Source organism: Saccopteryx bilineata, chromosome 10 (assembly GCF_036850765.1).
Source record: "Saccopteryx bilineata isolate mSacBil1 chromosome 10, mSacBil1_pri_phased_curated, whole genome shotgun sequence".
NCBI lineage: Eukaryota > Metazoa > Chordata > Mammalia > Chiroptera > Emballonuridae > Saccopteryx > Saccopteryx bilineata.
Window position 1 is genome coordinate 37,225,859 of NC_089499.1, and position 13,326 is coordinate 37,239,184.

A 13,326-nucleotide genomic window follows, 5' to 3' on the forward strand; every position below is an offset into this window, starting at 1 on the left:
TTTAACATTAATAGTACATATAATACTTCTTATTTATTTAAAAATATAGATAACATGTATTATTATTTTCCCTGTCTTTTTTTTTTTTTAAGGGGCCCAAAATTTTCTTCTGTGCCCGGGGCCTCAACCGACCTTAATGTGCCTCTGGGTCAGTGTTTGGGGAGAGGTCTGTGTGAGAAGTATCAATGCAGCAGTTATTGGCAAAGAGATAACTACATCATGAGTGGGGTCAAGACCAACTCTCCCAGGCCAGGAGGCTCAGCTCAGAGAGAAGCGGGCTCCGAATGGGGCTGTGGGGGACCCAAATGGAAGGGGCAGCCAGATGAAGAGGAATTAGCCAAAATGTGCACCTAACACACTAAACAAAAAGCTGCTGAGTACATACAGGCCAGAGACGGTCACTGGAACTCTGGTCCTCTGGGAAACAGTGGCAGGGGAGACAGCGTTGAGCTGAATGATGGATGTGTTTTCAGCAGTGTAGGGAAAGGGGCCCCTTGGCGGCAGGGGGGTGGGGGATGGGGGGGTGCTGAGCAAAAAGGTCCAGAGGCAACTCAGAGAGCAAGATTTCTTTGAAGAAACACCTGCAAACTGCTTCTGTGTCTGTGTATCATTTTCTCTCATTTTTTTCCTCTCTCATTTTCTTACTCATCTTTCATCTCATCTTTCCCTCCCCTCTCCTTTCTCTTCCTTCATTTCCTCCCCTCCACACACACATCCACCCCCTCCCCAGCACCCTCATCAGAGCAGTCAGTAAATTTGACTAAACAAGAGTCTGGCCTCCCGAGGAAGAGTCATCATTTCCACACCAAGCCACGTAAGCCTAGCAAAGTCATTGTCCGGGAAGAAATGGACAGACTAGACCAATGCCAGCTCCTCCCACCACTGTGCATAGCTTCCTCTCCAAGGGTCCTTCCTGCCCATCGGCCTTGGTTTTGGACGTGTTCCCTCTTTTGTAGAAACGAGGCCTGGAGAACACCTTGCACGACGCCAAGCACTGGCATGACATCGAGCTGCAGAACCTGGGCGCTGTGGTGGGCAGGCTGGAGGCGGAGCTGCGGGACCTGCGCGCGGAGGCGGAGCAGCAGCAGCAGGCGCGGGAGCATCTGCTGGCGCACAAGGGCCAGCTGCAGAGGGACGTGGCGTCCTACCACGCCCTGCTGGACAGGGAGGAAAGCTGGTAAGTCTCTCATTTAATTGTAAAAGGAACACGACTCATCAGTTTAAAAATGTTTCTTTTCAAACTCCATAGAAGTGTAAATAAGATAGAAGAAATCTCCCCCAAACTCCCCAAAACATACACACTCCCATAGCCTAGCTTTGTCCCTCCAGGATTTTTCTATTCACACAAACATACGGGCACAAGTATATAGACAAATATATATTATTATATATGCATGTATATATGTGTGTGTGCATCAGTTTACAATCATATAAACAGATATACACGTACACCATAGACAAATCTGTAAGTGTTCATACACACCTAGTGCAGCAGGTTCTTGAACAAGGTTATTTAGTTCAATGTTGTTTCACTATAATGTTGATGAGATGCTGTAGGAATTTGAGTCTTGTTTATATCAATTATTCGATAGTAAATTTGGTTTCATTACACATCGTTTTTCATAGTTCCCAGAACCTACTGACTAAGGGTTACCTGAAGACTTACTATACATACATGATATCGGTTAGGAATACTTTCAGCTGCATGTAATAGAGCTTAATTAAAGGGGCTCTAAGCCAGTGCACGTGCTATTTAATGTGCACCTATACCTGGGCACCCCTTTAAAATAGACGTTCTGCTTCAGTGTATCGGGGCTGGGGCCTGAGAGCCTGCATGTCTAACAAAGCTCTCAGGTGATGCCTGCACAGCTGGCCCACAGACCACACTGTGAAGAGCAAGAGCACAGACCGTGTTTATTTACGAGTTCCAGAAATAAGGTGGTCTGGGCTTATTCATTAAGGTCCCAAGCTCTTTTCATCTTTCTGATACGCCATCCCTGATATATTGGCTGTTAATCTTCATCTTTGTCACCCATGGCTGCCAGATGCCTACCACAGCTCCAGTCACCATGTCCTCATCCATGACATGAAGAAAGGAGAAGGCAGAGGGCAGCTAAAAGGCCTTTCCCTGGGTAACTTCTTTATCAGTCAGTGAAGGAAGAATGTTCTGAGAAGCCCTCAAAGGGACTTTCCCTGATACCTCATTGGCCAGAACTTGCTCACATGACCATGCCTGCCTGCAAGGGGTGCTGGAAAAGCAGCTTTTTAGCTCTTCCAGCCTCCATACTGGAGAGAAGCAAGGGGTAGGAATGACACGGAAATATGTCTGTGCATGTATATGTGTCTACACTGTGTATATATGCATATATACACAGAAGCATAAATGCAGTCTTTTTTAAAGGTAAGGATCCCAGGAGCATATGCATGAATCTTCCAACTAATTCCTTGCCAGCTGTTTCAGGAAAGCCAAGCCTCTATATCTTCATATCTCCCTCCAAGGTCCCTTCTGAGGCATACATTGAATAAGCAATAGAGTATCAGTTCTAAGAGATAGTTCAGTGATTGTATAGTCCAACCCTCATGATTCCAGCAAAAATACAAAAGCCCAGAGCAGGAGTTTTTTGTGACCACCCGGGGGGGGGGGGGGGCGGAGGTAGAGCTGGAACTGGGTCCCAGGTCTCGGGCTCTCTCCAGTGCACTCTGTAACATCCCTTTCTTCAGAAAGCAAGAGGGCTAACCCTTTGTCCTTTCAAATGGGCAATGTGTCATCTAGCTCCTTTCCAACTGTCTTTTTATTGGATTGGTTTCTGTTGATTATAAAATCTGGATATGTCTAACCAAGCTAATTTTTTTATGCCTATCAACATCTGAATAAATGCACAAGTTTGTTTTAAACATATTGCAAAAAGTAGCAAGTTAGGCTGAATTTTCTTCAAAAATATAAGAATACCATTTAGTGAGTGCCTGCTACATGCCAGCAGTTTGCTATCTTCATTTCCCCTGAAACCCTGCTGGAACTGCATCATTATCCCCATTTTACAGATGAGAAACAAAGCCTCAGAGAACTTAAGTTCATTCGCTCAAGGTCACAGAGCCAATAACTGTGGAGCAGGGATTTGAAACCCAGGTTGTCTAATTCCAAAGGGCAACTTTTTTCTACAGGCTCCCTACCTCTCCTATAGTCTTACTGTGAAAATCTCTTGACCGATTTTCATCATCCATGGCTTCTCTCATGCAAATATGTTTGTGTGTGTGTTTGTTCGTTTCAGCTAATAGAGAAACTTCCTCTTTTCATGAAGAAAGTGCTGCCTTCCTCACCAAGTGACCAGTGACGTTCCTTGAGGAGTTCCCACCCACCTACCATCAACCCCCCCCCCCCGCCGCCCATCCCCCCACCCACTCCTAGCTGGCTTCCCTGCTGGTTCCCTCAGTTTGAGCTGAAAAGCTTCCTGGAAGTGGAGAGGGCCCTTCTGCCTTCAATCTAAGTAGTCTGTAGCTTGAGCCACCTCCCAGTCCCTCTCCAAATAAATGCTTTGTGTGCGGCTTCCAGTCTGCCCACCTCGTTCAACTCCATATCGGGTGGAGATGGCTCTCACTGTACCTGACAGGCCTTTGATTGTGGAGCCATTCTTGAAGGCTCTGGAAGGTTCCTTCAGCATGACGCCATCTGCCTTGCTATGCAAGGATTAGCTGCTCTTGGGTTTATCAACGTAAATACGCTGCTTGGGCAGGAGTTGTGCTGGAGGCAGGCACGTTTGCCACAATTTGGGGCAAAAGCAACACTCGTTAGAGAGGAGATTGGCGTGGTGCTTTATTGCATGCACCATAATTGCAGGCATCACAATGCATTCAGACGTCTTTAATGTGCTCTGCGTGGGTACTCATGGGCAGACACACACATTTCTCTGATTTTGGCAGAGCTCCTCTCAATCAGCTTAAAGGGAACTTCAGTTTAAGCCTGTGGGGGATTAATTAGGCTGTGGTTATTTCCCTCACTTGTAGCCTCAGTATTGTCTTCAAGGGTCAGCCCAATATAGTCCCTGCATCTGCCACCTACCCAGGAAAGACTCCTCTGCTTCTGATTAAAATTGAAACCACCACCTGTGTCCTAGCGCAGGTTCTCAGTGCCTCTAAAACCACACATGCGCACGTGCACACGCACGTGCTCGCACACACACACACAAGAAGCCCAACCTCAATTTCTTAATTCTCCCCTTAAGCATCCATCCACCTGTCACACAGAATTACAGACTAAAATATCCAAGCGGAGTCTTTGTCCTCATAAAGTGCCAATCCAGACAGGGACGTGTCTACTGTGGGCACATTTGGAAACACCCTTCCCCCACAACCTGCAGTGCCAAACAGCCAACACCAACAAAAAAGAAACATTATTGGCTCTTAAGAAAGCTTGGAAGAGAAGCGAAGTAAGGAATAGGGGCCTCCTGGAAGAAATTGCGCCAACTGGTTTTTCTGTTGGGCTTCTAGGGTCAAAGGGATTGTATTAAGTGAGTCACATGGGCAGGATGGCTATTTAATTTGCATGAGATTTTTACATAATTCTGTTTGAGGCAGAGAAACAGGCAAGACAGCACCTAATGGTACACTTCAGCAAAGCACCAACCCCTTCGTAGCTGCACACCAGGGGTGCCCATAATGAACCGCTGGGTTCCAGGGCCTCCCGGGAAGGCACTGTGTGCAGCTGGCCTCACTACGTTGCATGCACCGTACACTAAGCTCTGTTTCCTTTCTTCCTTGTTATGGTTAAATTTTTCCCCCTGACTGAGACCAAAATCCCTAATCTAAATGCAGTTGGAGGGCCCCAAAAGGTCAGCCATCCAAAGGAGGCGGTACATCTGTGTCTGAATAGTCATGTGTTGTCCCGACCCTGGAAGCTGTAGCAGCCGCTGGAAGAAGGGGAGAACGGATTTGCACCTGTCCTGAGCCTCCCCCAGCCCATACGCCAGGCTGCACACACCAGTCTCCTCTGCTCTGTAATCTCAAAGAGCCGCTGCCGTAAATCATGACATTAATCATCCTCCGGCAGCAAGAGCCATGGCTGGCTGGTGCTTCCAGTCCTCAGCACAGGTTCTTGCTGTTTCTAATGAGGCTTCATTAACAGGTAAGAAAAGGCTCTGTTGGCACCTCCTGACTCTGCCAGGGCCTTATTTAACTCGGGCTTCCTCTCACAACACCCGGTACAATTACACTCTGGCAGCGGTCTGCTGACAGGTGGCAGGGAGACTGTTGCTGTGTCGGTGTCAAGGACAGAACATTTGTTCTGGGACAGACCAGAGAAGAGTTACGGTGGACTCCACTGAAAACAGACGAGCTCTATTTCCAGACCAGGTAACTCCACTGGCCTCTGGCCTTACTCCCAACGCGATGGCTAGAACATTCCCTGGCTTTCAAGACCAAGGTCCTTAAGTCACCATCATTATTATTTATTACACTTCCGAGCACCTACTGGTGCCCAGACATTTTGTCGGTGTTGGGGATTTCATTATGAAAGAAGGCACAGTTTCTGCTCTGGTGGGTTTACAATCTTGATGGTGAGGCTTGATGTGCATATAAAAGCAGAAACAACCTGACCAGGCAGTGGTGCAGTGGATGGAGCATCAGACTGGGATGCGGAGGACCCAGGTTCGAGACTCCGAGGTCGCCAGGTTGAGCGCAGGCTCATCTGGTTTGAACAAAAGCTCACCAGCTTGAACCCAAGGTCGCTGGCTCGAGCAAGGGGTTACTCGATCAGCTGAAGGCCCGCGGTCAAGGCACATATGAGAAAGCAATCAATGAACAACTAAGGTGTCACAACACGCAATGAAAAACTAATAATTAATGCTTCTCATCTCTCTGTTCCTGTCTGTCTGTCTCTGTCTATCCCTCTCTCTGACTCTCTCTCTGTCTCTGTAAGAAAAAAAAAAGCAGAAACAAAGCCAAGCAGGCAGAGCAGCACCTTACAGTTTGCATGACCCCTTCATATAATTCAGCTTATCTTAGAAGGTATGAAAATAGACATCCGGTTCAGGTCTTTGTTGATTTTGAATAAGGTGATTCAGCAAGAATCATCAAGCATTATGCTAGTCTCTGATTACCTCTAAATACCCTGCTTATATTCTGTATTTTTCCAGATTTATTGCGATATACTTGACATACGGCACTGTGTACGTTTAAGTTGTACAATGTAATGATTTAACTCACACTGTGAAATGATTGCCACAGTACCTTAACATCATCATTTGTATCTCACATAGATACAAATATTTCTGCATGTGATGAGAACCTTTAGGGTATACGGTTAACTACTTCCCTCTATACCATAAGACAATATTAACTGTAGTCATCAGTTACAACCCTAGTACTTGTGAATCTTATAACTGGAACTTTGTACCTTTTGACCACCTCCCTCCAATTCCCTCACTGCCCATCCACAACCACCCTGCCTCTGGTATACACAAAGCTAGGATCTTTTACTATGAGTTTGGGTTTTTTTTGTTTTGTTTTTATTAAGATTCCACAGTCTGACTTATTTCATTTAGCATAATGCCCTCAAGGTCCAGCCATGCCTCCAAGTTGTCTCAAATGACACAATTTCCTCTTTTAATGGCTGAATAATATTCCAGTGTGTGTAATCACATATTCAAACATACATACCACAACTTCTTTCTCCATTCATCTGTCGGTAAACACTTAGGTTGTTAACATGTCTTGGATATTGTAAACAATACTGGTTAACGCTGCTATGAACATGGGGGTAAAGATATCTCTGTAACATAGTGCTTTCGTTTTCTTGGATATAGTCCCAGAAGTAGAATTCCTGGATAATGTGGTAGCTGTATTTTTAATTTTTGGAGGAAATTTATACTGTTTTTCATAGTAGCTGTACCAGTTTATAATCCCCCAACAGTGTACAAAGGGTCCCTTTTCTCCACGTTCTCACCATCACTTAACTTTTTGATGGTAACCATTCTAACAGGTGTGAAGTGATCATCTCATTGTGGTTTGATTTAGATTCCTCTAATGATGAGTGATGTTGAGTACCTTTGCATTTGCCTTTTGGCCATTTAGGTATCTTCTTTGGAGAAATGTCTATTCAGCTTTTTGGCCCATTTCTTTAATGGGAGTGCAGTTGACCCTTGAACAACTCAGGTTAGGGGTGCTAACACACATGCCCCACCCTGCAGTGCAATAAAAAAATCCACATATAAATTTGGCCCCCCAAAATTCAGCTATAGTTGGCCCTTAGTATCTGTGGGGGATTAGTTCCAGGATCCCCTTGGATACCAAAATTTGTGGATGCTCAAGTTTCTTATATAAAATGGTATAAAACAATGCATACAGTCATCCCTCTGCATGGGAGTGACCCGCACAGTTCAACCCACATTAGTCAAGGGTCAACTGTTTTTATGGGGTTTTTTGGGGAGGGGGGGTATTGCTTTTTTTTTTTTTTTTTTTTGCTATTGAGTAATGTGAGTTCTTTATATAATTTAGATATTAAATTATACAATCAAATATTTTCAAATATATGATCTGCAAACATTTTTTCCCATTTTTTTGCTAATTGTTTCCCTTGCTGTGCAGAAGCTTTTTAATTTGGTGTCATCCCACTTGTTCACTTGTTATATATTTTGTTGCTTGTGTTTTAGGTGTCATGTCTAAGTCTTTAGTCCCTTTTCAGTTAATTTTTGTGAGTGGTGTAAGATAAAGGTCTAGTTTCATTGTTTTCCATATGAATATCCAATTTTTCCAGTATCCTTTATTAAAGATACTGTGTTTTCTCCATTGAGCATTCTCAAATACAGTGTGGCCATAAAGTCATGGTGCACTTTTGACTGGTCACAAGAAAGCAACAAAAGATGATAGAAATGTGAAATCTGCACCAAATAAAAGGAAAACTCTCCCAGTTCATACCTATTCAGTGCAGTTCGATGTGGGCTCACATACAGATTTTTTAGGGCTCCATAGGTAGCTATCCCGTATAGCCTCTACAGACTTGTCACTGACTGATGGCCTACCAGAATGGGGTTTCTCCACCAAACTGCCAGTTTCCTTCAACTGCTTATCCCACCGAGTAATGTTATTCCTATGTGGTGGCGCTTCGTTATAAACGCGCCGATATTCATGTTGCACTTTGGTCACAGATTCGAATTTAGCGAGCCACAGAACACACTGAACTTTCCTCTGTACCATCCACATCTTGACTGGCATGGCCGTGGGCTGCTCCGCTGTATACACAGTGTTACGTCATCATCTGCGCATGCGCACATGCTGCCACATCATCGTACAGAAACTGGGAGGGTTTTCCTTTTATTTGGTGCAGATTTCACATTTCTATCGTCTTTTGTTGCTTTCCTGTGACCGGTCAAAAGTGCATCATGACTCTATGGACACACTGTATATAGGCATGGGTTTATTTCTGGGCTCTCAATTCTGTTCCATTGGTTTATATGTTTGCTTTTATGCCAGTATTCTACTGTTTTGACTACTATAGCTTTATAGTATAGATTAAAATCGGTATGTGTGATACCTCCCTCTTGGTTCTTCTTTCTCAAGGTTATTTTGGCTATTTGGGGTCTTCTGTGGTTCCACATAAATTTTAGAATTGTTTTTCCACTTCTATAGAAATGCCATTGGAATCTGAATAGGGATTGCATTGAATCTACAAATGGCTTCGGATGGTATGGACATTTTAACAGTATTAATTCTTCCACTCCATGAATACAGGGTACCTTTCCATGTATTTGTCTTCTTTCATTTCTTTGATCAATGGCTTATAGTTTTCAGTGTAGAAATCTTACACCTTCTTGGTCAAATTTAATAAGTTAGTTATTATTTTTGAGCTTACTTTGCCACTAGATATTCATTTATAGGCCCTGGCCGGTTGGCTCAGTGGTAGAGCATCGGCCTGGCGTGCAGGGGTCCTGGGTTCGATTCCCGGCCAGGGCACACAGGAGAAGCACCCATCTGCTTCTCCACCCCTCCTCCCTCCTTCCTCTCTGTCTCTCTCTTCCCCTCCCGCAGCCAAAGGCTCCATTGGAGCAAAGATGGCCTTGGCGCTGGGGATGGCTCCTTGGCCTCTGCCCCAGGCGCTAGAGTGGCTCTGCTTGCGACAGAGCGACGCCCCGGAGGGGCAGAGCATCGCCCCCTGCTGGGCAGAGCGTCGCCCCCTGGTGGGCGTGCCAGGTGGATCCCAGTCGGGCGCATGCGAGAGTCTGTCTGACTGTCTCTCCCCGTTTCCAGCTTCAGAAAAATACAAAAAAAAGGAAAAAATAAAATAAAATAAAATAAAAAAATAGATATTCATTTATAGACCCTTACATCATCTTTTCTGTTTTGAGAAATGACAGAAGAGGATGATACCTCTTTGGAACAATACTAGCCTCTTATCCAGGATTCCTGGACATAAAAGGTAAAAATACAGGCTGCCCAGGTAAATTTGAATTTATGTAAATAATAAATAAATTTTTAGTAGAAGCATGTCTAATATATTACATGAGACATACTTCTACCAAAAAATTATCTGGCATCCCTAATCATGTCAGATGAAAACACTACATACTTTAAGATACATACTTTAAGATGATTCATCTTCCCCACAGAGTAATCTGGCCTCGGGCGATACTTTAAAGTTGTCCAGTGTCTCCAGGTTGGATATCCCAACACACAAAAAGGGGAGAGGCAACTCACGCCACGTCCTTGCCCAGTCTTGATGGGAAACTCAATTTCCTAACACAACAGCAGAGCAGGTCCAATTGGGTTCAAGAAATTAATCTGCTAGTTGAGTGAAGAAATAAAAGTATTTTCTCAGCTGAAGCAACTGGCTTAACTGGATCATATAGACTGGTAATTTTGAACAAAAGGCTGAAGGGGAACTGGAGCTGATCTCTGCATAGATACGCTGTGCTGCAGAGTAAACAGAAATCCCACTTTTCCCGTCATGACCAACGGGAAATACTCCATTTTCTTCTCCTCTGGAGAGTGAGAGGTAATGCACCCCACAGGCATCGAGCTTTCAGGGTGACCCCGGAACTGGACACACAGTCATGTGGCATTTAGGAGAACGAGCTTTGCAAAGTAGATGAACAACACACTATTCAATTTCTTTGGACAGATGATGGGTATTTTGTTGTTTCATTTTGTTTTTCTGCAGCTAAAATTCTTACTGATGGACAGTAAAAACATGTATAGGAGGTTCATGATTTTAAACTAAAAAGCCTACTTGGCAGACCTGAGTAATTAAGACAAATTGTCTCCAACTTCCTGTAGAATAATCAGTAGTGCTATAGGTGCTCTCAGATGGAAACAGTTATCAAAATTACTTTGAATATGCCCCAGCTGGATAGCTCAGTTGCTAAGAGCATCATCCCAAAGCCCAGAGGTGGCTGGTTTGATCCTGGTCAGGGCACATACAGGAACAGCTCGATGTTCCTGTCTCTCAGTCTCTCCCTCCCTTCCTTTCTGGCTCAAAGCAATTAAAAAAAAAAATCTCCAGCTTTCCATTGCACTACATGTATCGCCTTCGTTAAAAAAATAATAATAATACTTGAATGAAAAGTCCTCAGTCTTTGCATCTGTGTTTGGTGACACTGGCACGTTGACAAGCATAGGTGTATTTGTTTCCTGGGGCTGCTGTAACAAATTAGCACAAACCGGGTGGCTTAAAACAACAGAAGTGTACTGTCTCACAGTTCTGGAGGCTTGATGTCCAAAATCAAGGTGATGGCAGGGTTCCCCTCCCGCCAAACTCTGAAGGGGAGGGTCCTGCCCTGCCTGTTCCTAGCTTCTGGCGGTTTGCCGGCCATCCTTGGTGTCCCTCGGTGTGCAGCTGCAGCATTTCAGCCTCTGCCTCTGCTTTCACATGACATTCTCCCTTCATTGTCTGTGTCCCTGTGTTTTTCCTCCTCTTCTTATAAGGACATCCATCATTGGTTTAAGGCCCACTGCACACTGAAGGACCCCATCTTAGCTAATTACATCTGCAATAACCCTGTTTCCAAATAAGGTCACATTCTGAGGGGGTAGGATGGCAAGATATCTTTTGGGGGACACAATTCAACTAACAAGATGTCTGATGTCCCTCAATTTGGGTTTGTTGGATGTTTCCTTGAGATGATTCAGGTGGTGCACTGTTAGGTTGAAATGCCATGAAACTGATTAAGGGGCACATGGTCTCAATGGCCCTGTTCCTGGTGATATTGACTTTGATCATTTGGTTAAGGTGGTGTGTGTCAAGCTTCTTCATCATAAAGTTGTTGTTTTCCCCTGTGTAATGGATAAGTATCTTATGGGAAGGTACTTTAAGACTATGTAAGTATTCTGTCACTCCTCGGACTTTCTCCCACTAGTTTTTGTTTTAGTAACTTTCCTGACTCATTAATTACTATTATGGTTGCCCCATTGCTCCCAGCCTGGGGACACACACTGCCTCATGTGATCTCCTTGACACCCTACACCTCTAACATAATCTGTCATTCAAACTCTCCTCAAAGTCCCCAAGTTGAATATGCCATCTACTTCAGCCAGAGCTCTGACCATACCTGCAACTATGTCAGGATGTTGTACAAGCCCCCCTCAGGAGTTCACACTGTGAACACTGTCAAAGTACCTCCTGAACTACTCGGCCAGGCTTCTTCCCAACAGGTGGCTGCTTTGGTTGACACTGACATACATGTCTGTTCACTCTTTTTCCATTGTCGCTGGGGCAGCATTAAGGTAGCCCTGGGTTTATTTTTGTTTTTAATTGATGATGACCTCTGTTAAAACAATACATGTTCCAAGCATGAGCCACATTGCTATTGTGCTTCCTGATGATGCACTTAGGGCGGAGGGTGGGGAGAAACAGCCCCCCATGCTGTTCCAGCCAAAATGCAGGATCTAGATCCAATCATGAGAAAATATCACATTCAAATGGAGTGATAGTCTCCAAAATCACTGTCTCCAAAAAGCTCGAGTTCACAAAAGATAAGGAAAGACAGAGCAACTGTCCAGATGAAAGACAACCCAAGACACATGACAACTCAATGTGACCCATGCACCTGGATTGGCTCCTGGACCTGAATTCTTCTTTTTCTATAAAGAGCACATTTCTATATGTCTACATTCCATAAAGGACAATTGACAAAACTTGAATAAGCTTTGTAGGTCAGGTAATGGTATGTATTAGTATTGTACCAATGTTTATTTCCTGATTTTTGATCATTGTATTATTGTTACTAAAAAGAATGTTTTTGCTTTTAGAAAATTTGCCTGACATATTTAAGAGTAGAGTAAAGAGGGCATCATGTCTACAACCTACTTCCAGATGACTCAGGGGAATAAGGAAGTACACACCCATGCACACACAAACACACACACAATGATAAAGCAAGAGCGATGAAATATAAATATTTGGGGAATCTAGGTGAAGAGAATATGGAAATTCTTTGTACTATTCTTGCAACTCTTCTGGAAGTCCAATATAATTTAAAAACCTAAAAAGTCTGCTCATTATGGAAATCTTAAGCCACACTGAGAAGTTCAAATAGGACAAAATAAATTGGCCCTGGGCAGTTGACTCAGTGGCAAAGCATTGGCCAGCATGTGTATGTCCTAGGTTTGATTCCCAGTTAGGACACACAGAAGAAGTGACCATCTGCTTTTCCACCCCACCCCCTCTCTTTTTCTCTCTCTTTTTCTTTCTCTCTCTCTTCCTCTCCCACAGCCATGCCTTGGTTGGTTTGAGCACATCGGCCCTTGACACTGAGGATGGCTTCATGGAGCCTCCCATCTCAGCACTAAAGATAGCTCTGTTGTAAGCGTGGCCCCAGATAGGCAGAGCATCGGCCCCAGATTGGAGTTGCCCAGTGAATCCTGGTCCAAGTATATGCAGGAGTCTGTCTATCTCCCCTCCTCTCACTTGGAAAAAGAAGGAAAAAATGAAAAAGAAAGGGAGAAAGAGAGAGAGAGAGAGAGAGAGAGAAGAGAAGAGAAGAGAAGAGAAGAGAAGAGAAGAGAAGAAAAGAAAAGAAAAGAAAAGAAAAGAAAAGAAAAGAAAAGAAAAGAAAAGAGAAAAGAAAAGAGAAAAGAAAAGAAAAGAAAAGAAAAGAAAAGAAAAGAAAAGAAAGAATAAATTACTTAAAATTCCACCCTCCAGAAGTAACCTGTGCTTGCATTTGGTGATCATTTTTCCAGTTCTCTGTTTATGCCCGCTGTAAGAAGTATTGATCAAAAGAGACCTATTAAAGAGAGGCAATCAGAACCAATTATATAGGATAAGGTTCATGCTATACATGCTGCTTTTTGAACAAACTGAGGCTTAATTTCACTTGAATTTAACATAAGAAAAAAGTT

At 43.9% G+C, this 13,326-nt stretch overlaps 1 protein-coding gene across 2 annotated transcripts in view; it reads left to right on the forward strand.

Moving 5' to 3' along the window:
* The window catches only part of BFSP2 (beaded filament structural protein 2), a 71,856-nt gene extending 68,307 nt beyond the window's left edge, over window positions 1–3,549 (forward strand). For both annotated transcript variants that reach the window (XM_066244830.1, XM_066244829.1), the window contains 2 exons: window positions 957–1,177; window positions 3,270–3,549. In XM_066244830.1, the coding sequence (XP_066100927.1) occupies window positions 957–1,177; window positions 3,270–3,273 (225 nt within the window). In that variant the 3' untranslated portion in view covers window positions 3,274–3,549. The remainder of the gene's footprint in view (window positions 1–956; window positions 1,178–3,269) is intronic.
* The last annotated feature ends 9,777 nt before the right edge of the window (window positions 3,550–13,326 follow it).